The following is a 27,310-nucleotide window of genomic DNA, read 5'->3' on the forward strand; positions in this document are numbered from 1 at the left end:
GTAGAGTCCTTTGTTTTGTTCTCTGCACTTTTCTTGGAGCTGTCTGAGGGCAAAGACCATGTCAGTAGTTCCTATGTTTGCGCGAGAGCCACACTGTGATTCTGGGAGGACATTTTCGGCAACACTAGGTATTAGTCTATTAAGGAGAATCCTAGCGAAGATTTTGCCTGCAATGGAGAGCAGTGTGATTCACCTGTAGTTTGAGCAGTCTGATTTCTCGCCTTTGTTTTTGTACAGGGTGATGATGATGGCATCACAAAGGTCCTGAAGCAGCTTTCCTTGGTCCCAGCAGAGCATGAAAAACTCATGCAATTTGGTATGCAGAGCTTTGCCGCCAGCCTTCCAGACCTCTGTGGGGATTCCATCCATACCTGCTGCTTTGCCACTTTTCAGTTGTTCAGTTGCCTTATATGTCTCTTCCCGGGTAAGGACATCATCCAGCTCTAGCCTCAAGAGTTGTTGAGGGAGCTGGAGCAGGGCGGATTCTTGGACTGAGCGGTTGGCACTGAAAAGAGATTGGAAGTGTTCTGACCATCGATTGAGGATGGAGATCTTGTCGCTGAGGAGGACTTCGCCATCTGAGCTGCGCAGAGGGCTTTGGACTTGGGGTGAGGGGCCGTACACAGCCTTTAGTGTCTCATAAAAACCCCTGAAGTCGCCAATGTCGGCGCTAAGCTGGGTTCGTTTGGCGAGGCTAGTCCACCACTCATTTTGAATCTCCCGGTGTTTGCGCTGAGGCTGGCTGTATGCGAAACGGAAGGCTTGTTTTTTCTCTGGCCAGGAAGCCTTTGCAAGGTGAGGCTGGTGGGCAGATCGCTTCTTTGCCTGCAGCTCCTGGATTTCCTGGTTGTTTTCGTCAGACCAGTCCTTGTTTTTCCTAGAAGAGAAGCCCAGTACCTCTTCAGTGGATTGCAGTATGGCCGTTTTCAGCTGATCCCAGAGGGTTTCAGGAGATGTGTCCATGAGGCAGTTTGCATCCTCGAGCTTTGCTTGGAGGTTTGCCGGGAAGTTTCCTCTCACTACGTCTGACTGCAAGTTTCCAACATTGAACCTCTTTCTGGGATTACTCAATGCCTAACTTAATGTCCTGAATATGCTTGACTGGCTTCAGTCAATTGTGCAGAATACAAAGGTTTTTCTTTAATCTGTATTCTGCTTTATTCTCTTAGTTCTGTAAAGTATTGTTTTTTTAAATTATGAGCATGGTGGCAACAATTGCTCCACATATGCAATACTGTTTTAAGTAATTGAGCCTTTTAATATCTTAATATTGATGTTCCTCTTTCAGACTCCGCGCCCTAATAGAGGTGGTCCACCACCACCCATGCGACTGCCTCCACCTTACAAAGAATCTACAAGTGTGAACTTGTCAGCACTAGATGAGGAGGAGGAATTACTGGATTTTGGCAAGATTCCAAAGGACGAAGTTGACAGTGACCGTAAGTTCAAGAAGATATAGTTAAAACAGTATCTTCCATTTTCTATGTCATTCATGAGATCTGGGCATTGCAGATAAAGCCATTATACTTAAAATGCAGTCGTCTGCATAAGTAAGATGTGCCAGCAATATTGATGGGTAGGATTTGCCCAAGTAAACATGTAATAGTGAAATATTTCCAGGTAAGTAATTGAAAGCTTTGATCATTGAATATCTGGAGAAGATTTTTGAAACCTCTGATATTGGATAGGTTAAATGTCTGTCATTTATGTCTTACCTGTTTCACACCCACCTTTCTTGATGTCACGATCACATTGTCAATGCAGTACCAGATAATTTTTTACCCATCTTCCTGCTATGTTTGAAACTCAAGGGAAGAAAGGTTCTGGATTAGAAACATGTATTTGAAACATTGGTGGGTTACTGAATCTTGACTTCACAGTGGTGCACACTATATGGAAAGTACTGCTTTGTCTTAGATGACTTTGTGAGTCTTGAGAATTGTTGGAACCTCCAAACTCAAGAGTAATTGAGAGCATGTTGTTACTCCTCGAACTTGTAGTTTATGGATGACAAAAATGCAAGGGGATTTAAGAATTAGGTCAATTGCTAGAGCATCTCAGCTTATAGGTATAGTACTTGATGACCCTCAGGATATTGTTGGTTGGCTACTTGATTATTGTAATACCATTGAATGTCATGGAGAAGGTTTTTTAAACCTCTCATATAAGGTCTGTCAAGTGTAAAACACGAAAGTCAGCAGACCATGTGGTTGAAGTAAAAACACAATACTGGAGAAACTCAGCAGGTCAAACTGTACTTTATGTAGCAAAATATACATAACTAACCTTTCAGACATGAGCCCTTCATCAAGGTAAGGAAAATTGTTGGCAGGTGTCCGTACAAAATGGTAGGGGGAGGGTTAGGGGAGGAGTATGGACCCAAAAGCAGGAGGTAATAACAACAACACTTGATTTTCCTTCTGAGTCCTCTCCAACCATAGGAGTGATCTACTGCATCTGGTGCTCTCTTTGTGGCTTTCTCTACATTGGAGAGACTGGACATAGACTGGGCAATCGCTTCGCTGATCACCTTCGCTCTGTCCACATCAGTGACAGGGATCTCCTAATGGCCAGCCAACCATTTAAATTCTGCCACCCACTCCCATTGCCTCATGTACTATCCCACCAAAACCTCCCGTAAATTGGAGGAGCAGCACTTGATTTTTCATCTGGGCACTCTCCAACAGATGACATTAACATCGACTTCTCCAGTTTCTGCTGACCTACTCTCCATTCTCCAGCCTTTCCCTTTTCCCTTGTCTCCACTCCCTTCCCTCTCTATTCACAGAGCCATTCCTCCTCCCCTCTGCTTGCTTCTGTGCCCTCCTTCCCTTATTCACCAATTACCTCCTGCCTTTGGGTCCCTGCTCCTCCCCGACACATCCCCCTACTATTTTGTTTGGGCACCTGTCAACAATTTTCCATTCCTTGATAAAGGGCTCAAGCCCTAAATGTTGATCATATATCTTTGCTATATAAAGTACAATGTTGACCTTCTGAGTTTCTCCAGCACTGTTTTTACTTGGGTATGTTAAGTGCCTGTCATTTCTGCTTCACCTGTTTCCATTCTTTTACTTTCATTTGGAGTTTTAAAAAAACAGGCCTTTATTCTGCACATTAAACTCTGAACTTCCTCAAGAATTTATCCTCAGCAATTTATCCATGTGCTCCTGCTGTTTAACTCAAAACCATACTGCCTGTTTTCATGCATAATTGAAAGCTTTGATCATTGAATGTCTGGAGAAGATTTTTGAAACCTCTGATATTGGATAGGTTAAATGTCTGTCATTTATGTCTTACCTGTTTCACAACCACCTTTCTTGATGTCACGATCACATTGTCAATGCAGTACCAGATAATAGTTTTTAAAAAAGCTAGTCCCATCTTAATATGAAGAAGTAAAATACAAATATCTGTAGACAAGGTGGTTGAAGAAAAACACCCAATACCTTGATGAAGGGCTCAGACCTGAAACATCAGTTTTTTTTTAACCTTTGCTACATAAAGGACACTGCTTGATCTGCTGAGTTTCTCCAGCATTGTGTGTATTTACTTAAATAAGAAGAAGACCATTGATTCTTGTCACAACCTTTCACTCCACCGAAAATAGAAACTGTTGGGAAAACTCGTCAAATCTGCAGAGAAAGAACCAGTTAATGTTTCAAGTCTATAATATTTCATAAGTTCTGAGTTTATTTCTACATAGGGTTTCTGATTTCTGAACCTTTCAAGTATTTTCTGTTTTTATTGCAGATTTCAAGCATTTACACTTTTCCTTCACTACTCACCAACTCCATCTCTCTCCTAAAGAACCAGAAATTGAACCAGACAGTTTGCAACATTGCAAAAAGCCCTTACATGACCTGAGCACTGCAAATCGAGGCACCCACTTAGACTGCATATTTTCACATCCACTTCTCCAGATTAAGATCCTAATCAAGCTCATCTATGGCTTAACTATCCATCCATTTGTGCTTTTATTACCTTCAGGCTTGCCGTTCCACTACAGTCAATCATCTAAGAGATTGAATCATCCAAACTCTGATGTCAGCATTTATACAAGCCCAGATCACGAATCTTCTCTGTGCATGCTGATCAACCTTGCCCAAAGAAGTAATGCTTTGCTTTTAAAAATCATTTTTTCCCAATCCTTTCATGGCCTTGCCCCATCCCTATCTCCATAAACCTGTTCTACACTGGTTTAGATATCTGTTCTTTTCCATTTGTGAACGTCTTTTATTGCACAGTGTATTGAGCTGCTATAAATATTTGCTGCAGTCACAATATTTATTCAAAATCACTGCAATACAATTCAAAAATTTGTTGAATTTGCTGTTGTCTTGGGTAAACTTATACCTCTCATTTTGTTCGTTTTAGATTGGTCACAGTGTTTGAACTACCGAAAGAAAATAGACACACACACCGAGAGCAGTTCAGATTATACAAATGTTTATTACAAATTCAAAAGCTGATTTCACACTACAATATGCAAGCCCTTCCCAACTATACTTATCAACGCTTGGACTGGTCCCAACTGCCGAAGCGAGGCAACGACTGCACACTTGTAGTAGGTTGTCAGGGCGCCGGTAGCAGCTTCTCCACCTCCCCTGACCGGGACGTTGGCTGGACTCCAGAAGTTCTTCTTCTTCTTGCTGAGAGATGTTGCCACCTCTCAGAGAGCCTCAAACTTCAGCAGCGGGACCATGACTTATATTACCCAAAAACTGCTTTCCCAAGCACCTATTCCCAGCACAGCAAGAAAGATAAGCAAGCAAGCTAGCATGCTAGGCTATTAACGAATAACATAATTTTCAGCTTATCACTTTGAATACAATGGTTTATTTTGCATCAAGGCTAGGCCTCTGACAGTCTGTGACCAAAACAAGCAGGAAGATTAAATGTTCTCGGTACACAGATGTCCTTTCTTCAGATAACAGCATCTCTGGCCCCTTGGTGGAATTTAGCTGATGTCTGCTGATTCTAAAACACAAGCAGGTTCTCAGCCAAGTTTAAAAAAAACAGGTTAGAATCTTCCATTACAGCTGTATATATCCTGACAACGCATAGAAGATGCATTATCTTATATATAAATAATTATTCGGAATTTGTTTAAAACCGTGATTTTGCAATGGAAAACTGCCAAAGTTAATGCAATGAGTTAAAATATAAAACAAATCTTTTTTTTTCAAATACATATTTATTAGTTAATGCCATCATAAATGTTTAAGGTCATCCCTCACTGTCCTAGAAATTAAAGTCACTAATCTTGTTAAAGACTCATCAAACATTAAAGGAAGATTAGATTTTCCTCAATTAACTTGTCAGAATTTTGTTACTTGAGTTTTAAATATAATATTTATCAAAATTAACTCTTGTTCTGATATCCAGTCGGAAGATAAAATATCATTGATACAGGTTCTTGACATTAATTGAGCAGGAGTACTGTCTGTGAACATGGTATAAAATGCAGCATAATTATGACATCATTGTTTGTTTCAGAATATGTATCATTCCAGGGAACTGAAAAGAGCTGTTAGTTTAACATTGTTAGAACAGGGTAAGGCCTTAGAAACATTGTTTGTGACTGGATTCAATGTAGATGACCAATGCAGTGTTTTGATGCTGTTCTCTCCACTATTTTCTACTTGTTTCATTTACTTGGAACACAATTAAATGTGCTGCCATGCCATACCACTTGGTATTAAATTTGAATAATTAATTGTTTGCGATGAGTTAAGACAGGACGGCTTGGCCTTAAGGAAAAAAAAATCTCATGAGATTTCTCATGAATGATTAGAAAACGGAGGGACAGACTTTCAGAGCTCAGCAGCAACTGCCCGTTTTATGTCAGGGATGTAATTGTCTGACAATTAACGAAGCAGATATGGTGCAAGATGGGTTTCCAGAATATGATATTTATGTTTAACATACTGGAAAGGTGATTACTTGAATAAAATAATCACCTTATATAATGTTAAACTGATCAAAATTGACTATTGAGAATGCAGTACATTTTAAATATTAAATAAATACTATACAATAAGTGTTACAAATCACCTGTAATGAGCAGCAATAGATAATGAAACAGACAGTGTTTAATTTTTATAACCACTATTTTTATTTCTTACTCTTAATCTATAGATTTAACTCTTAACCTACCCTTAACACTAATCTATCCCCAGCTATATGCAGGTGTCTAGTGTATATGTGTGATATACCCAAACCATTAGAGTCCAGGCCAAAATCTAGAAAGTTACTTCAAAGTTCAGTCTTTTAAATTCAGTGTTGAAGTGTAGGCCTTTGAAGTTTGATGCCCAGAATTAATATTGAACTGGAGTTGTGGCTGCTACGGACTCACGATTTCTTCTTGCGTTGCCTTTGAAGAAATATCCATTAACACACGAGTTGTGGTCACAACACTCCAGGTCCTTTTGTAGGCAAGGCTCAAACTGAGTGGCCTACATGAAGCTTCCAAGACCCTGACATTGGTCTCTCCAAGTACCTTCACTGCTAGTCACACTTAAAATGAAGCGGTCTCTCGAAGTGACCTCCACTGTTAATTACAATCAAAATGAAGCATCTTGCTTCCCAAAAAGACCCTCCTGGCACAGTTCAATCCACCAAAAAGGCCTAGTCATTCACAGAGCATGCTTTTCCACAAAAATGGTTGGGCACAAGAGCTGCTTTCAAAAGGCTGCTTGCTCTTCAGCAATCAGAATGGTTCTCCCTTGCAAAATCACAGTGTCTTTGCAAATGTATCAAATTCTGGAACAGACTCTTTCAAGCCTTCCTTCAGTTCTTCCAGTGTATCAAATTATTACTGGGCTGTGACTTGTGTTGTGCTTGTGTGAAATGTTAACTGTGACCATTCAGTCCCTCCTGTCTGTACTATACCTTACAGTGATAATCCCATGTTACTAAAATGGGAGCTCATAATATAAGTAATGAAAAAGATCTTGAATAAATTAATAATTTTGTTGATGGAGAAGGTGGGGGATGTGTGACAGTTTGAAATTACTCTCTTATACTTTTAATTTATTTTTATCGTGACACCACTTATACCAGAATGTCTCTGCCTTTCTTTTTCTAAAGGGAATAAAGACTCTGTTATTTTAAAGTTTATACTTTTTTTTTGACTATGCAACAGGCTTTATTCAGTTAAAAGTCTCGGCTACAGTGGTAGCTGTACTGGTGGCTCCTGAACTTTAATGCCAGATTCCCAATTGATGCAGATATTTAAGTAATTTCATTGACATTCACACAACAAAATTTCATGATTCCCTGTTATAAATGGATACAATTCATTTAATTTTCCGCTAGAATAAGTAACAATATATTGATAGCATTTAAGAGCAGATGGTTCAAAGATAAATGTTAAGTATAAATTCTGATGGAGCAACAAATTTTCACTGCCTATTAATGTGATAAACTCCACTTTGATTTCAGTAAAGTAAACCATGTGTGGACATATAGCCTGAAAATAATTAATTAATTTGTGTGATTACTACATATTCAGTATTTGGATTATGATTCTGTTTGTGCAAGTGTTTTCTGTGTATCAGAGATCTTATTTTTAATATATCAAATGCATGTGTTGCCCCTGAGTTAATTAGAAACTTCAGTGTGTTAATCTTTCTTAAAATTATAGAATTACACAGCAAAATTTTGGTAGTGGACTTGGTTAAAGGCTGTGGTAAAGTTTTGGTAATATGTATTCATATGCACAAGCAGGAGTTTTATTTCATGGTGCAATAAATTGGAGCAAATTTTAATTAGCTTGGGTAATTTACCATGATATTGCCACATCCTTGTGAAAAGATCTGTTGAAATTCATTCTTACTCTAATATATTTTTGATTATCTAATTGAGTTTGCATTTGAAATGAATTAACACATGAAAATGAGTAACTTAGTCTAATCATTTGACCAGTAATCTTATTTCCATGTATCCATCTTGTTACTACACCTATTTCTTTAAGCATTGGGAGAATTCATTAGAAATTTACATGCCCTCTGTTTAACCACTGTGTTTGTGTGTGTGTGTTCAGTAAAGAAGAACACATTGATTGCCTGCTGATAATGCCCCAGCCTCATTTACATATTCTACATCTTGTTGAAGTTTCTTGAGTGAAATCTTGCCAGTCGAAGTCTTGATGGTATTCCTAACTTCAAAAAACTGAACATGCTCTTGTTTTATAGCTGAATCATAAAAGCTTTCAATTAAAATTCAAGGTTGCAGATAAACCTTGGAAGTTATGGATTACTCTGGCGAGGGAAGTACTTTTTGCCCATATTTTTGTCAAGCTTGAAATGGTGATTGCAAGGGTCATTGAAGTGTTGCTTTTGGCATGAATTGATTTCTGCTCTTTTTGTGGCCAGAACATACCTAGCAAATTTCTACATGAGATGCCGTTACTGTAGTTTTCTTCTTTTCTTTGGCTTGGCTTCGCGGACAAAGATTTATGGAGGGGGTAAATGTCCATGTCAGCTGCAGACTCATTTGTGGCTGACAAGTCCGATGCGGGACAGGCAGACACGGTTGCAGCGGTTGCAGGGGAAAATTGGTTGGTTGGGGTTGGGTATTTCCTCCTTTACATGACTGTTATAACATGTCAAATGTTATGAATCAAATTGGTTAGTTGTCCTCTGATGGGAGCAAGGTTCATTAAATTGACTTTCAAAGTGAAAATGATAGGAAATACTTCAGCTTTAATCACTGTCTGGGTTCCATGTCCAACTCAGTACCTTGGTCTCTGTGCTTTTATTCTTTGCTGTAGTGGTTTAAGTAGTTAAGAGTCAACTATGTTGATATGAATTATACCCATCACTTATTTGGTAAAGGATAGCAAGTGGTCTTCCCCAAAACATGTTAGTGTACTGTCTGTATTTTCTGACAGTCCAACCAGTCCTACCTGAAAGCAACTCATCATTCTAGTTTTTTTTTTAACAAATTCAAGTTCTCAAACTATCAGAGTAGGATTTAAATGATATCTTGATATTAAAAGTTCTGTGACATAAGTAGGCTGAGACCAAAGAAAGTTCCAATGTACCTCACAAAAAGATAAATTGCTGCCTGTTCAACCGAGTTTTCTCTCCATCATATTTTGTTCCATATTTCCAGCTTGCAGAAGGTTTTGTATTATATTATTTTCATATTTCTGGTCCTATTAAAAATTGCAAAAGTTAGAAACAAAAGATAAATAGAAAACTAAACTTTTCAGTCCAGAGGTGGCAAGGGTTTCAAATAACAACCTTAACTTTTCAGTGAAAATATTTTGATTCAGGAGAATGCACAGGAAGTTGTCTCTTTTTGAGGAATATATTAAACACACACATGCTTACTGATTATTGTGCACTTCCATGCTGTGACCATGTTAATTATAGCTAGTTCTATTCATCACTGTATTTTCCTTGTATTTACCCAAGAGTTGATGGGAAGCCAGTGAAAATAATAATCACAGTATCTAACCTTATATTTATTCAAAACAATGACAGTAAGTTTGTCACCATATTTGCATAACCTTAGGAACTTGTCTATTTGCAAGTTCTATGTTTTCTATCAAAATTAGCTTCTGATCTGAAGTATATGAGATTGACTTGCAATTCTTTTGTTCCTCAACGTGAAATTAGGAAACCTGAAAAGAGTTTGTGATTAATACATATTTGAAATATTCTTGTCAATTTTTAAAATTTTTTTTAATTTTTCACACTATGAACCATATTAACCAAAATACACACAAACATTTCCCTCTTGAATATACAGTGTCATTTTCTCCCCTTTCCCCCCCTCCCTTCCCTCCCTCCTTCCCACCCACTAAACGTTCAACATATACAATACATTAAACCCATTAAACAATGTCATCACACAATGAAAATAAACAAGAAAATTGTGTCATCTACTTTTACACACTGGGTGAGTTCATTTCGTCGTCTTCTCATTCTGTCATTTTAGGGGGTGGAGGTCAGCGGTAGGCCCTCTCTGTTATGTTCCCTGTACGGTTCCCAAATTTGTTCGAATACTGTGACGTTATTTCTTAAATTATATGTTATTTTTTCCAGTGGAATATATTTAATCATTTCCATGTACCATTGCTGTACTCTCAGGCTCTCTTCTGATTTTCAGGTTGACAATATACATTTTTTTGCTATAGCTAAGGCTATCATCATAAATCTTTTTTGTGCTTAATCCAAATCGAGTCCTAGTTCTTTACTTCTTATATTACTTAGAAGAAAGATCTCTGGATTTTTTGGTACGTTGTTTTTTGTGATTTTATTTAATACCTGATTTAGATCTTCCCAAAACTTTTCCACTTTCTCACATGCCCAAATTGCATGTACTGTTGTTCCCGTTTCCTTCTTACAGCAAAAACATCTATCTGATACTCTTGGGTCCCATTTATTTAACTTTTGGGGCGTGATGTGTGGCCTGTGTAACCAATTGTATTGTATCATGCGTAACCTCGTATTTATTGTATTTCTCATAGTTCCAGAGCATAGCTTTTCCCATGTTTCATTTTTTATTTTTGTTTAGATCTTGTTCCCACTTTTATTTGGGTTTACAGCTTATTTCATCATTCTCTTTCTCTTGCAGTTTGATGTACATGTTTGTTATAAATCTTTTAATTATTATTGTGTCTGTAATCACATATTTGAGTTTTGTGTGCCCGATGGAGATGTGGGGGGGGGCTGGTAGTCATGGTGGGGAGCTGGCTGATGGAGGACCTCAGTTTTCTTCAGGCTGACTTCCAGGCCAAACATTTTGGCAGTTTCCGCAAAGCAGGACGTCAAGCGCTGAAGAGCTGGCTCTGAATGGGCAACTAAAGCGGCATCGTCTGCAAAGAGTAGTTCACGGACAAGTTTACCTATCTCGGCTGCACCATTTCATCAGATGCAAGGATCGACAATGAGATAGACAACAGACTCGCCAAGGCAAATAGCGCCTTTGGAAGACTACACAAAAGAGTCTAGAAAAACAACCAACTGAAAAACCTCACAAAGATAAGCGTATACAGAGCCGTTGTCATACCCACACTCCTGCTCGGCTCCGAATCATGGGTCCTCTACCGGCACCACCTACGGCTCCTAGAACGCTTCCACCAGCGTTGTCTCCGCTCCATCCTCAACATCCATTGGAGCGCTTTCATCCCTAACGTCGAAGTACTCAAGATGGCAGAGGTCGACAGCATCGAGTCCACGCTGCTGAAGATCCAGCTGCGCTGGATGGGTCATGTCTCCAGAATGGAGGACCATCGCCTTCCCAAGATCGTGTTATATGGCGAGCTCTCCACTGGCCACCGTGACAGAGGTGCACCAAAGAAAAGGTACAAGGACTGCCTAAAGAAATCTCTTGGTGCCTGCCACATTGACCACCGCCAGTGGGCTGATAACGCCTCAAACCGTGCATCTTGGCGCCTCACAGTTTGGCGGGCAGCAACCTCCTTTGAAGAAGACCGCAGAGCCCACCTCACTGACAAAAGGCAAAGGAGGAAAAACCCAACACCCAACCCCAACCAACCAATTTTCCCCTGCAACCGCTGCAACCGTGTCTGCCTGTCCCGCATCGGACTTGTCAGCCACAAACGAGCCTGCAGCTGACGTGGACTTTTTACCCCCTCCATAAATCTTCGTCCGCGAAGCCAAGCCAAAGAAGAAGAATCACATATTCAAAGCTGCTTCCTTCTGGTAACCTCAGCCTGCTTCCCAATTTGTCCTTCAAGTAGGTTTTCAGTTGATGATATGCAAACATTGTACCATGAGTTATACCATATTTGTATAATAAATTATTTCCCAAAAAACAATTTTCTATTCTTTTGATCCCTTTTCTCTCCCATTCTCTAAAGGAAAGGTTATCTATTGTGAAAGGGATTAGTTGATTTTGCATCAATAATAATTTTGGTAGTTGGTAATTTGTTTTTTTCCTTTCTACGTGAATCTTCTTCCAAATGTTGAGCAGATGGTGCAGTACTGGTGAATTCCTATGTTGCACCAGCTTTTCATCCCACTTATATAGTATATGTTCTGGTACCTTCTCCCCTATTTTATCTAGCTCTAATCTGGTCTTTCCCTTGTTTGATAAAAATCTGATAGGTATCTTAATTGTGCTGCTCTATAATAATTTTTAAAGTTTGGTAGCTGTAAGCCCCCTTGTTTGTACCATTCTGTTAATTTATCTAGCACTATCCTCGGTTTCCCCCCTTTCCATAAGAATTTCCTTATTATTTTCTTTAGCTCATTGAAGAATTTCTCTGTAAAGGGAATTGGTAACGATTGAAATAGGTATTGTATCCTTGGGAAGATATTCATTTTAATGCAATTTACCCTTCCTATCAGTGTTAGTGGTAAATCTTTCCAATGTTCTAAGTCATCTTGTAATTTCTTAATTAATGGCTGATAATTTAATTTGTACAGATGGCCTAGATTATTATCTAGTCGAATACCTAGGTATTGGATTGGTTGTGTTTGCCATTTAAATGGTGATTCTTTCTTAAACTTTGTGAAATCCGCATTATTCATTGGCATTGCTTCACTTTTATTTGCGTTGATCTTGTACCCCAATACTTCTCCATACTCCTTCAATTTCTTATGTAATTATTTTATTGATAATTCTGGTTCTGTTAAGTATACTATGATGTCATCTGCAAATAGACTGATTTTATATTCGTTCTCTTTTATTTTTATCCCTTTTATTTTATTTTCTGTTCTTATCAGTTCTGCCAAGGGTTCTATAGCTAACGTGAACAGTGAGGGAGATGGTGGACATCCTGCCTAGTTGACATGCTTAATTTAAATTGGTTTGATATATATCCATTTACTGTCACCTTCGCCAATGATACCTTAATATAATGCTTTAATCCAATTAATATATTTCTCTGATAGGTTGATCCTCTATAGTACTTTGAATAAATAATTCCATTCTACTCTGTCAAAGGCTTTCTCTGCGTCTAAAGCAACCGCCACTGTTGGCGTCTTATTTCCTTGTACTGCATGAATTAAGTTAATGAACTTACAGATATTGTCCGTTGTTCATCTTTTCTTAATAAATCCAGTTTGATCTAGTTTTACTATTTTTGGTACTTAGTCGGCCAATCTGTTTGCTAATAGTTTAGCTATTATCTTATACTCTGAGTTCAGTCGAGATGCTATATGATGCTGGTGTTAATGGATCTTTCCCTGTCTTTGGTATTACTGTAATTATTGCTGTTTTACATGAATCTGGCATGTTTTGTGTTTCTTCAATCTGGTTCATTACTTCCAGGAGAGGAGGAATTAATAAGTCTTTAAATGTTTTACAGAATTCTATTGGGAGTCCGTCCTCTCCCGTCGTTTTATTGTTAGGTAGCTTTTTTAATATATCCTGTATTTCCTCTATTTCAAATGGTTTTATCAATTTGTTTTGCTCCTCTTCTTGCAATTTCAGTAGTTCAATTTTAGCTAGAAACTCATCTATTTTGTCTTCTTTCCCTTTGTTCTCAGTTCGATATAATTGCTCGTAGAATTCCTTGAAGTTTTTATTGATCTCTGTTAGGTTATATGTAATTTGTTTGTCCTTTTTCCTTGATGCCAATACCATTCATTTAGTTTGTTCTGTTTTAAGCTGCCAAGCTAGTATTTTGTGTGTTTTTTCTCCTAGCTCATAATACTTCTGCTTTGTCTTCATTATGTTCTTCTCCACCTTGTACGTTTGTAGTGTTTCGTATTTTATTTTTTTGTCCGCCAATTCTCTTCTTTGTTGTATCTTCCCTTGTTGCTAGTTCTTTTTCTGTACTTACTATTTCCCTTTCCAGCTGTTCTATTTCCTGATTGTAGTCCTTCTTCATCTTAGTTACATAACTTATTATCTGCCCTTTGATGAACGCTTTCATTGCATCCCATAATATAAATTTATCTTTCACTGATTCTGTATTTATTTCAAAGTACATTTTAATTTGGCGCTCAATGAAATCTCTAAAATCCTGTCTTTTCAGTAGCATGGAGTTTAATCTCCATCTAAACATTCTTGGTGGGATGTCCTCCAGCTCTATTGCTAATAACAGGGGTGAGTGATCTGATAACAATCTAGCTTTATATTCCATCTTCCTAACTCTCCCTTGGATGTCGGCTGACAACAGGAACAGGTCAATCCTTGAGTCTGTTTTATTTATACTCGAATAATATGTATTCCTTCTCCTTTGGGTGTTGTCTCCTTCATATATCCATAAGTTGCATTTCCTGCATTGATTTAACCATAAATTTGGCTACTTTGTTCTTTCTGCTAGTTTTTTTTTGAGTCCAAATTAAGGTTAAAGTCCCCTCCTATCAGTATATTCCCCTGCGTATCTACAATCTTCAAAAAGATATCTTGCATAAACTTTTGATCCTCTTCATTAGGTGCAAATGCATTGAGCAAATTCCAAAATACTGAATATATCTGACACTTTATCATTACATACCTCCCTGCTGGATCTATTTCCTCTATTTTGATTGGTACATTGAATTATATGATGCTGCTGTTACGAGCCCTACCCAGTCTCTCCTTAATTTCTTGTGTTCCACTTCATTTAGATGTGTTTCCTGCACGAATGCTATATCAATTTTTTCTTTCTTCAGTAAATTTAATTATTAAAGCAATTCAGGCATCTGGTGTGGCATGTGACATTTTGTATATTTAAACATACTGTGTATGTTTGTATACTTAAACATACATAAGCCGCTAAATCGAAAGGAACATGCTGAGTCTTACAGAGTTCTAGAGTAACTGCTTTACTGGTTTCAAATCGCACGATTAAAAGTCCTGCTTGATCCCAGAGTCCTTAGCGCCCCAGCGGGGAGGCAGTGATGTCAACTTCCGGTCCGCGGCTTTGCCCTGCTCTGAGTGTGTCCATGGATTCCACTGGCTGCTGGTGCCAGTTCGCTTGACATGCGGGTGAGCCACTACACGAACCCCCCCCAACCCCCACCCAAGAACCGGCAATGGGAAGCGCGGGAATCATAACCTGTATACTGTCTGTTTTGTGTGGTGGGCCTCATCTCCTAGCAGCTGGTGTAATGGTTCAATGTCAGGTGTGCCAGTTTGAGACGGCCAATGGTAAATGTCTCCTCCTGGTCCCACCATCCAAAACATAGGATGTCCCATTCTGTTGCACTTCTCTGAAGGGTTCTTCATACAGCTGTTGTAGAGATGGTCTGTGTGCTCCTCTGTGGATGAACATGTACTCACTCTGCCGCAGGTCGTCGGGCACGAAGGAGGGTGCTGCTCTGTGGTGGGACGGTGGAATTGGAGCCAGTGTCTATAGTTTCTCCTGGAGCCTGGTCAGCACCTCTGTCGGTGTGTCTCCTGGTCACGAGGTGTGGACATGAACTCACCAGGCAGTGTGAGCAGTGATCTGTAAACAAACTCTGCCAATAACGCTGCTAGGTCTTCTTTGGGTGCTGCTTGGATGCCCAGCAGCACTCAGGGCAGCTCGTTTACCCAGCCGGGCCCTTGGAGTCGTGCCATCAGGGCCAATTTTAGGTGCCTGTTGAAACGTTATACCAGGCCATTTGATTGGGGGTCATATGCAGTTTTTCATGTAACTAGTTCCCAGGAGCTGTGCCATCATGAACCACAGGATTGAGGTGAATTGTGCACCTCTGTTTGAAGTGATGTGGGCGGGGAGGCTGTAGCTTGCCACCGAGGTTGTGATCAGGGTCCTGGCACATGTCTCTGTTGTTGTATCTCTGATTGAGACAGCTTCTGGCTACCTCGTGAATCTGTCCACCATTCTAAATAGGTATCTCGCCCCTCTTGAAACAGATAGTGGGACAACGATGTCCACAGACTTGAGTCTCTTGTGCGTTAGCTGGAAGGGTTGCAGTGGTGCCTCCACGTGTCTCTGGACCTTGTAGGTTTGGCAGTGTGTGCACATCCTGGCCCAGTGTCCGACCTGTTTGCGTAGGCCTGCCACATGAACCAGTCCACAATTAGCTGGATGGTTGCCCAGATGGAAGGATGGGCCAACCTGTGTGAGGCATTGAACACTTGGTGCCTCCATGCGGCTAGTACGATGGGCCATGGTTGCCTTGTGGAGGTGTCACAGAGAAGTTTGCTGCCTCTGGGCCCGATTGATAGGTCTTCGAGGTGGAGGCTGCTGAGTGCAGTTCGGTATGCCCATATTATACTGCCCTCCTGGGCTTCTGCTAGTGCTGCGTAATCCATTCCTGGGGGCGGGGCTTGCACCGACTTGATGGATGTTCTTGAGAGCGCGTTTACCATCACATTGTTCTTCACCGAGACATATTTGATAGTGCTGGTGAATTTGAACACGCAAGACAGGTGGAGCTGTTGGCCGGCTGACCAAGGGTCGGACACTTTAGCAAATGTAAAGGTGAGGGGCTTGTGAAGATCATGAACCCTCTCCCTTCTAGGAAATACCTGGTGCTGAATGGCCAGGTGCAGGGCTAGTATCTCCCTTCCGAGTATGCTGTACTTGACTTCCGGGGGCCACAGGTGTCAGCTGAAGAAGGTGAGTGGCTTCCAGTGTCCTTCTATTACTTGTTCAAGTATGCCTCTGACTGCCGTTTCGGAGACGTCCACAGAGGATGTCCACAGAAGGCCGAGAGGATGTCCGTCCAGGGGTGGACCAGGAGTGTTGCTAGCGCATCCTTGACCTGGTTGAATATCGCCATCGCTTCTTCCGTCCAGCCAACTTTGGCTTTGCCCGACATCAAACCAAAAAGTGGCCACATAATTTGGGCCACTGAGGGAATGAACTGGTGGTAGAAATTGACCATCCCAATAAATTCTTGCAGACCTTAGACTGTTTTGGGTCTGATGAATGGGCAAATGGCCTCCACGTACTCCGGCAGGGAAACCGCTCGATGATGGATGATCCAGAGTCCCAAGAAGTTGATGGTGGATAGGCCGAACTGGCACTTGGCGAGGTTGACCGCCAGTTTGTAGTCACTGAGGCAAAGGCAGTGGATATCTAGATGGGTCAGATGCTCCTGGCGGGTGTGGCAGGCTACCAGGATATCATCCGGGTAACATGAAAAGAAAGTTCAAGTCACACCCCAGCGCATCCATGAGCCACTGGAAAATGTGTGCTGTGTTTTTAAGGCCAAATGACATCCTCAGGAATTCAAATAGACTGATCAGGGTTATGATGGCCATCTTTGGGACATCCTCAGGATGACTGGGACCTGGTGATAGCCACTCACCAGGTCTATCTTGGAAACTATGCGTGCCCCATGCAGGTTGGCCGTGAAATCCTGGATGTTTGGGACTGGCTATCTATTGGAGCCAGTTGCATCATTCAGCCTCCTGTAGTCGCCAAACGAACTTGGGACCATATAGAACGGGAAGGCCCATGGGTTGTCCAAGCGTCGCACAATCCCCATTTCTTCCATCTTGTTTAATTTTTCTCTTACAAGCCGTAGCCTGCGAGCCCAGGCATGCAGGGGATGATGTGGTGTGTCACGCCATGTTTGGGGGCTGTTGTGGAAAACTGCGGTCTGAAGATGGATGGGAACTCTGATAACACCCTGGTGAACCCGTTGACTGCTCACCTGAAAGAGTCGAGATGCAGAGCTGGCAATTTGGCCTCCCCAAGGGGAAAGGTTTGGAAAGTCTTGGCGTTGACTAGTCTCCGGCCCTTCAGGTCTACCAGCAAACTGTGAGCATGGAGGAAGGCTGCCTCCAGCAATGGTTTGAATTGGCTGTAACTAAATTGCAAGGGGGCAGTCCGTGTGCTGTAAGTGCATGTGCTGTTGCTGTTAGCCACCATGAGCTCCGGCCCTGACCCTCTAGTTCTGCTATCATGGCTCGAGGGGGGAAGGACACTGATTTCAGCTGCTGTGTCTTATAGGAATCTGCGTCTGGAGTGCCTGTCCCAGATGTACAGGAGGCTATCACGATGGCTAGCTTCTGTAGCCATTAGTGGTGGCTGGTCTTTTTGTTTCCCTGAAACGAGCATGGCGGTCAGCGTCAGTGGGCCCCGGATCCCCATCTTTGATGGTAAAAGCACCGAAATTCGGATCTGGTGTCATTGCTCGGAGTGGGCGTTGCAGGTTTAGCTAAAAGGGTGTGGTGTGGTAGGGCCTTTAGCTGTGACTTAGCGCTTATTCTGACCCTGGCCCCACTGTCTCGTTTGATGCACCACAAAATGTCCGTGTGAAAGGCCACTTTCCACGGGTCGGAGAAATCCTTGTTTGCTAGTAGGAGGCAAATGTCTTCCAGCATCTGCTTGAAAAAGAACTGTTCAAAGAGTAGGCATGGCTTATGGCCATCTGCTAGTGCCAGCATGTCACTCATTAGGACCAATGGGGCCCAGTCGCCTAGGCCATCCATTTGTAGCAACCGAGTAGAGGCCAAATGTGCCAACAAACAGGGCCTTCAGTGCCTCATACTTGCCAGCCTCCGGAGGCTGCTGTAGGAAGTCCATTATGTGCCCTGCTCAGCTACACGTAGTAATATCAGGTCTCATCTGAGACAGTTTTCCTGACCCGGAACTGGGCCTCTTCCTGCTGGAACCAGACAAGGGCTGAGTGGTCCAGAAAGTTGGCAGTTTCAGCGAAACTGTGTTTTGAAAAGTTGAGTTGTTCACGTTATCCATGCTGCTGGAGTTGTTTGCATCGGGTTCAAATGCCACTGGAGTTACCAATGTGGCTGATAAGCCGCGAAATAAAAGGAACACACTGAGTCTTGCAGAGTTCTGGAGTAACTGCTTTACTGGTTTCATATTGCGTGCTTAAAAGGCCCGTCCAGTTCCAGAGTCCTTAGCACCTCAGTAGGGCGGAAGTGATGTCAACTTCCGGGCCATGGCTTTGCCCCGTTCTGAGCATCTCCATGGAGGCACTGGCTGCAGTCTTGCCCATGGCTGCTAGTGCTTGTACGCACGTCATGCAGGTTAGCCACTACAACACTGTTTACTTTTATTTTTAATATTACCATATTTCTTAAAGTACATTATGCTGCTGTTTTAGTTATTCCTAAAATTATATCATTAAAGTTACCCAAGATTCCAAGGTTGATATTATGATTTTTAATCAAATTCAGCTGATCGAAAAAGAAAATGCATCATAAATTAATCTCTTTAACCTGCTTTGCATTTTACAAAGTAAATGAAAAGCAACATTAGATCAATGAATCAGCAAAATATTTAAATGTAAATATGCACCCACAAGGAAATGCAATATTACTTTATGAGATCAGGTTTAATTACTGGCATGTTAGAAATAAACAATGAAGTCCTCATCACAGAATCAAGACTATATCCACTAATAGAATCAAAGTTGATCGCATTCCGATGTGTCTGCTGCTCCTGCTGTTCTGTATGGTTGACATCAGAGATTTGGGTGATCGTGGCATGGAAGCTTTACCTTGTTCCTGTTGCCTGGTATAGTCAGTAATAGAGACAATTGGGCAGACTTTGTTGAACAGGCAGCACCCACCAAATAAAAGATGTTGCTTTATCTATCTTTTTGTGAGATTTGCGGAATGTTCTTTGCTATAGTCCAATTGTTTCAAAGGCATTTTGTATTTTGAAAGTTATCACTTTAATTTAGCGACGCAGCACGGTTACAGGCCCTAGCAACCCAATGTGCTGCCCAATTACACCCATGTGACTAATTAACCTACTGACCCGTGCATCTTTTTGGATCATGGAGCAGGTAGAATGTACAAACTCGGTACCGACATCAGTGGATTTGAACCCAGGTTGTTGGTACTGTAATAGTGATGTGCTAACGGTCCTCCTGCCTAGATGTATTTTGAATTATAATAGTGTTGAGCTAACTGTATACTTGTCTTGAGGTCTTTTGATTTTTTTCAATTGTATCAACCTCAAATACTTCCTCTGGCAGCTCATTTACATTCCTGCAATCCTCAATATGAAAAATGTTCTCCTCTCACCTTAAATCTATTCCCTCTCATTTTAAACTATCCGGCAGAATCTGAAACATATTCCACTGCACCAGCTCCAAAGCTACATGTTTAATCTTACCACCTTCCTAGTTCATGGCACATGGGTCAGGTAGATTAAAAAAAAGTACAAGTAACTGGGCTCAGATTGGATTTGGTTTGGCCAGTCCATATTTACATCTTTTTATTGACCTGGAACTTCCTAAAATATATATTCTTCATGCAATTATCGTCTTTAACATCTCATAAATGGAAGGGAAGAAGATTTTACAATTCTCCTGAAAATGTATTACCTAACATTCTGTTTTGTAACTTTAAGTTAGTTTTTGTTTGGAGGTTGATACATTTGCAAGAACACAGGCAATGTATACAAAGTAATGTGAGAATTCCATGTAAGATTCTATTTGTGAAATCTGTGAGCTTTAGGACATGAGGCTATTTTGCAATGCCTGTCATTGTATTCTGCTGCTGACTGCAGTTGAAAGTAGACGTAGGAAAAAAAAACTGCCTGCTGCAGCACAGTCTCTTGGGTAGGAGCATTCTGTGAAAAGCTTGCCTTGCTTCAGCGCCACAGAAATTACTTGTTACCTCATTGAACAATACTCAGCAGCTGGGCTTTAAGCTTGGAGTCATTCACCATAAAGGTTCGAGGCCAAGAACATGGAAAATGTTGCCAGGTCAGTGTGCTTTAAGAAATTTATGAAGAAAATATATTTGGACTTTAATTTTCATTGTTCAACATGAGGTTTAAAAAAAATGGGAATTGCTATTTACGATGATAATCTTCTCTGTTAACATTTATTTTTACATCTGATCTTGATAAATTAGTGTACTGATTTTTTAAAGTTTATCTGAAGTAATAATAACAACATTTTTTAAAGTTTTTAGTTTTAACAATATGTCTGGTAGTTACATTGTTTCATCTTTTTATATTTTGATGAAATAGTTTTTTTTAATCCTGTATTGAATCACTTTGAACAATAGAAATGTTCTTGTTATTCAAATATCACTATATTTTCTTATTTAAATTATTTGCTCATAAAATTTAGTCTGGGTGTGTTGTTTATGTAAAATAAGTGTGAGAGAAAAATAAAAAGGTAATAAAATTATTACTTAAAGAATATGGTAATCACTGACTTCGCTGAAAGATGTCTGAAATGAATGTAATTTCAATTATTTATTTGGCTCTTAATTAAAAATGTTCCAAGGTTTTTGGGCATTGAATATGTGAAGTTTAATTTCTAGATCTCACTGCCTATATATTATATAAAGTATGATGCTTGTGTCAATAGCAAGTGTTCTGGTGAATTTTCACAGTGATAAAGTATTTAATAGATTATTCAAGGTTACCAAAGAATTTCAGATTGTTTAAATTTCTTTGCTTTGTGCTAGCAATTTCCAAATATCTTGTTCAAATGGCATACTAATCTGGTTGAGATTTTGTAACAATCTACCAAATAATGTTACTTATTTATTGTGAATCAACAATATATGGTATTATATATTTATATTTTAGCTAACTAGATATACCTGAATTATGGTAGAAAATCTAAAAGTAGCACAGAAACAGCATTCTTCAGGCTACACAAAAGTGCCGGAAAACTCAGCAGGTCACACAGCATCTATAGAAAGTAAAGAGTAACCAGTGATTCGGCCCTGAGCCCTTCGACAAGGTACTTGCGTATCTTGATGCAGGACAGGCCCAAAATGTTGGTTCCCTTTATTTCCTTTTGATGCCTAATGACCTGCTGAGTTTCTCCAGCCCTTCTGCAGTGTTCTACAGTAGCAGCATTGGTTTTCAAAAATGTAAACATGCAGCAGTTTTGATTGCATTGAAAATGAGCACGATGATTTCTTGGTTCCACTCCATCAATCATATACATGCTATTTCTTAGTTTATTGTCATATATTTTTGCTTGGAGTAATAATCTGCGTGATTATATAATTTGTAAATTGGTCTCATGCAGTTTATAAAGGTTTGTATTCAGATTATTTTTGCTTTGATTCTGAACCCAGTCAAGCTTCACTTAAAACTGACTAGGTATGCTTGCTGTGAACATTTCTTCAAGCTTATTTAGAGCCTTAATATCAGTCTGACATATTGTGTTTATATGCGTAAGTTCATCTTGAACTTCATCTTTGTGGTTTTGCATTGTTGAGCCTGAATCTTTGTGGCGCCTATGAATTAATACTGTTGTTGCTGCCATGATCATTTTAATCTCTTAAACAATCATTCAGAGACATTAACCCTGGCAATAATTAGATAGTGTGGATAGCCATTTTGAAAGGAAAATCATTATTCTTTGAGAGGTTTTATGAGCATGTAAAGAACAGAGCAGAAAAGGGACAGCCAGTGAGTGTGGAATATTTGGATTTTCAAAGACATTTGATAAGGTTGTTACATAAAATATTTTTGTGTTGTTAGTAATATTAAGATGAAGACAGGAAAACGGAGAGGATGAAAATTTATTTTCAGTTTGGGAAGCTGGTGCCACAAGAATCAGTACACATGTCAGCCATTCACAATTGATAAATGATGTATGCAATTTATCTATCTAGGTTTGTTGATGTTACAAAATTAGGTGGGAAAGCCAGCTATGAGGAGGAAGAGAATCTTCAAAGGAATTTAAATGAGGGAGCAAGAAATAGGCAGGTGGAATATAATGTTGCTAGTTATTATCTTTGAAAGTAAAAATGAAACAATGATTTTTAATATAGTTGGTTGGTGTAAAGAGAAATGTTGATGTGCTAGTTCTCAAAAGTCAAAGACCTGCAGATAAAATAAGCAATTTGGTCATGATTGCAGGGCTTTTGAAGTATAAGAATTATACCCGGTTACTTAATGCAGTTATACATTGAATTGGTGAGATGATACTAGAGAACTATGTTCAATTTCTGGTTCTCTCCTAAGGTTAGAAAGATGCCTTGTAGTCACATCCGTGTTAGTGTATTCCGAGATGTGTGCATTGAAGAGACCTAGTAGGATGTGTATAAGAATAAGAGAGTTCTCATCAAAACATAGAATGAGCAAGAATGACAAGGTGAGCAGGGTTCTAGGTCAATATTTATGGAGTAATTTCTTTGGATAATAGCTGGCCATTTAAATCTAAGATAAAGACTGACTCCATTACTCAAAACATGTTTTTTTTAATTTTCTGCTATAGAAGCAGAGCTATTAATTATATCCAAAACTGAATCTGGCATATTTTTGGGCACCAAGGGATTTAAGGATTGAGAATTGGGCAGGAAGATGGATGAAGTAGATTATCAGCCATACAGTTATTCAAGGTTATTCTGACCTGAGAGGTTGTATGACCTGCTGTTGATACTGTAACTTTATATGCCCTATGCCATTGAATCTATTTTTATAAATTAGATTTTTGGGATCTGGGTATCATAGGCAAGGTTGGCATTTATTTCCCTTTCTAATGGCCTATAGAAGGTGGTGGCTGGTCCCTTTCATGAACTGCTGCAGTTGTTTCAGTAAAGATGCTTTCACAGTGCTGAGTTCTAGGATTTCAACCTAATTCTCATAAAGGACAAAATCAAAATGTGTTTGACTTGGTGGGGAACTGGTAGAGAAAAATAAAAGCAGAAACTGTTTCAGTAGCTAAGGCAGCATCTTGGGAAAGTGGAATAGTAATATTTTTGGACTGTAACTTACTGCAAACCTGACTCATTGACCGTTTCTCTCTCCACAGATGCTACTTAACCAACTGAGATTTTCCAGCAGTTGTTTTTATTTCAGATTTCCAGAATCTGCAGCATTTTATTATTTTTCTATCTGTGTGGGGTGGTTTTCCAAACTGCTGCATTTGACCTTGATGGTGGAGGTCATACTTATGATTTGGTTATTTCAGAGTGGGTGTTTAATCGTGATAATCACTGCAATTACTTTAATGATTAATTGAATCATGTTACTCAATCTTTGGAATAAAATTACAAGGTAAATAATACAGGGGAAATAGTTTGAAGCATTTTAGTGTACCCCTGATTAATTGATTTATATTTGTTAAAAACTCCTAATCTTTCAATGTCCACAACCAAATTTGTCTGCATTGCAGAACATAATTTGATTTTGAAGCTTGCACTGTGGGGGATTGCCTTCAAACTGCTTAATGCCTGTGTCTGGCAGGAAGACTAGCATTTGGTAGTTCTTCAGATGAATATCTTAACTAAAAATCAAAAATATTGAAATATATTTAAGTGAGTTTACCATATAACCATATAACCATTTACGGAGCGGAAACAGGCCATGTTGGCCTTTCGAGTCCGCACCGGTTCACTGATTTTGTGCGCCCTCTTCAGGCATTGGTCCCGGTAGATCTTCATTCAATAACGATGGGCGAATTCAATGCAGGTGGAATCAGTCGTAGAAATGTTTGTGAAACATGCAGTTCAATAATTCTGTTAGGATTTTATTCCCATCATTCAGATCCTGGAGAAGACTTTCTTGACATGAGAAGTCCAATTTTACTTGTATGTTAAGAGTGAAATAAGCAACCTTCCCAGGTTCCAGAGGTAACTGTGATAGCAATTCCTCTAAGTTCCAGGTCAGAAATTCACCATTCAATTTTTCTTTGTCATTTGTGTTCTTTGCAGAGATCTCTAATGTTTCCAAAGGTTCTGTACCAATATTCTCCAGTTTGATGGTCAGCTGTTGCAATTCCCCATTAAAGAGTTGAACAGATGTACTATTAAATATCTCATCACCTGACAATGGCACCAATGTCTGAGCAGATCGTGGAAGAGAAGTAGTAATTTGTAGCCGCGGTAATACTGGGACAACTTCCATAGTATAGCCGTTAACAAATTTTCTAACAGGCAGTCACTGGTCACACCAAAAACAGATGTTTGGTAACCATTTACATTGATCTGTCCTGATGTACAGGGAACACCTACAAGTGTGACTGGATAAAGTCCAGATTCAGCAGGTAGGGAAAGAGCAGCTAGGAGAGATTCAAATTCAACACCAGTTACCAGTAATCCCATGTTTTCTACTCTTAGTTCAAAAAGCATAGGATTATAGACCATCAGTTGAACTTCACACACATCTCCCTGCACCCACTGGAATTCTTTGCTAAAATCTTGAGGATCCAGGGACAGGCTATATCCATGTAATGTTTCTAACAACAGCTTGTAGCAAGCTCTCCACCCAGGATCAACAGTCGATGGTGTTACACATTGCATTGCAGCTACACGTTTGAAGAAGGCAGCTTTACGATGAAATCCTATCAAATCATACAGCTCAGAAAGAATACTGTATCGTTGTATCTTCTCCTCTTCAGAAAGCTGGCCAAGATTGATGTACACAGCATTCTGAAGGAATTCGGAGGCTTCCATACTTTTCTTCTGAATGGCCAGCACCCTAACAGCTTCTAGTTCAATCACACCAGCATTTTTGTACTTCCCAAAGTAAGAAATGGCTTCCTTGTATTTGTCAATAATATTCTCGGGACTCAAACAGTTCTTCGCTCTTCCAATCTCTGCACTAGTGTCTGCGCTGATGCCATTTGTTGTCAATGCACCATGACGATGTCGTTTGCCAGTCTCTGATGGTAAACCCATGCTGCAAGCTCTGTGAACTAGTTTTGACCAAGTGCCACTTGGATAATGGTAGATAACAGAAGATGAACACAAACCCTCAAGCGCAGCTCCCAATCAGAGAAAATCATTCACAGAGCGAAGTAGTTCTACAGCCATATGGTAATGAACAAAAGCATCTTGTAGCATGCCCGCTTGCAAGCAAAGGTCACCAACATGTTTCCGCATTCGGCCCTGGCAACGCTTCTCGTAATGTCTACTATCTGTATCTAGGCCCACAAAATCTTTCTTTTCAAATGGAACACACAATAATTGAATCTTATCTCCCGATTTATCTGTTGATCTATCAAGATGTTTGGATTCCAAAACAATGAACAATGATTCAATAAAGTCTTCCACTTTCTTTTCTATGGTTTCACACTTCATCATAACTCGTATAAAATGCAACATCAGTGCGAGGTTGTTCAGCTATTTCACCCTGCAGCCCAAAGACAAACAACCGAGAATCATACAATGTCGAACTGTAAATTTCTTTCTGTGAATGGAATTTCTCTGAAGTCTGTGGCCAGTCCTTTGCATTGCAACATTCTGTGACAGCTATCAACCCCACAACTTTTCGATGGGTCTGGAAGTCTCCCCATTCATTGTTTTCAGATGGATAATGGTGCCTGTAACGAATGTATAAAACTCTCTGAGAATCTTGAAGATTAATCTGATTGGCAGCAGTTTTCTTGTAAATTCTGCTGCATTCTGATGACTTAATTTTTTTGTATTTTCTCGTCATCAAATTCTTTCTCAATTTTTATGCAATTCTAAATTCAAAGTTCCTTTTATTGTCACATAGTAATATGTAACAATGTAATATACATGAATCAACTTTTGTCTTCCATAAGTCAAAGAGCCACCATGGGATTGCCTGACTCCGCTAACAATAAGAGAAAGAGAAGCAAAAGAGTCTCTTCACAAACACTGAGTGTCCGTGGATTCATCTCCAGTGCTCCTACAGCGTCTGCAGCCACAGAGACTCCACTTCAAACCATCCACACCCCAAGCTCGAGGTCCAAACCTGATGCAATCAGGAAGCCTTCAGAGCCTGAGTGGGAGCCCTTCTTACCCTCAGCTCCCTCTCGAATCCTGGTTCCGAAACCCGTTTTCCATGAGCTAGCCTCCAGCAGCCCACAGCATATGTGAGTCCCTTGACTACAAGTTGCCAGCAGCTCGCAACCTGTGTGAATCCTTCAACTACAAGTTATCAACTGCCGCAGCCTTTGTTGGTCCTTCAGCCAATGAGCCCCTCACTAGTCTGTTACCATGGTCACCTTCCCTGTAGTGTTGTCTCCCATGCTTCCCCTTCTCAACAGGGGCTGATCTCCCCATTTAGTGTTCTGAGCTGACCTGATGCTCCCCCGGAGTCTGCATGGGTACAGCACAGGTACCGTCATCTAGAACACAGACCTCCAGGATGTTAAAAAAAGTATATCATTGGCTCCTTTAACAGGCCATGTAAAGCCTGTATGGAGTCATCACTACCAAGACCGGGCAGTACCCAGAGCAGTACTTCCTCTCCGCTCACAGCTTTCTATTCTTTTAGTAACATTTGCATCTTGGCGCCTCACAGTTCGGCGGACAGCAACCTCCTTTGAAGAAGACCGCAGAGCCCACCTCACTGACAAAAGACAAAGGAGGAAAAACCCAACCCCAACCAACCAATTTTCCCTTGCATCCGCTGCAACCGTGTTTGCCTGTCCCGCATCGGACTTGTCAGCCACAAACAAGCCTGCAGCTGACGTGGACATTTACCCCTCCGTAAATCTTCGTCCGCGAAGCCAAGCCAAAGAAAGAGATAAAACACATGCGACATTGAAAATGAGGCACAAAAACATTACCTTTT

General features: G+C 40.2%; 1 protein-coding gene and 1 pseudogene across 10 annotated transcripts in view; one reads left to right on the plus strand and one right to left on the minus strand.

Moving 5' to 3' along the window:
- The window catches only part of patj (PATJ crumbs cell polarity complex component), a 307,050-nt gene that overhangs the window by 162,268 nt on the left and 117,472 nt on the right, over positions 1–27,310 (plus strand). For all 10 annotated transcript variants that reach the window (XM_069938547.1, XM_069938545.1, XM_069938548.1 and 7 more), the window contains one exon: positions 1,289–1,439. In XM_069938547.1, the coding sequence (XP_069794648.1) occupies positions 1,289–1,439 (151 nt within the window). The remainder of the gene's footprint in view (positions 1–1,288; positions 1,440–27,310) is intronic.
- On the minus strand, positions 24,242–26,203 carry LOC138762996 (trafficking protein particle complex subunit 9 pseudogene; annotated as a pseudogene).

This window comes from Narcine bancroftii, chromosome 5 (genome assembly GCF_036971445.1).
Source record: "Narcine bancroftii isolate sNarBan1 chromosome 5, sNarBan1.hap1, whole genome shotgun sequence".
In the NCBI taxonomy this organism is placed as follows: domain Eukaryota; kingdom Metazoa; phylum Chordata; class Chondrichthyes; order Torpediniformes; family Narcinidae; genus Narcine; species Narcine bancroftii.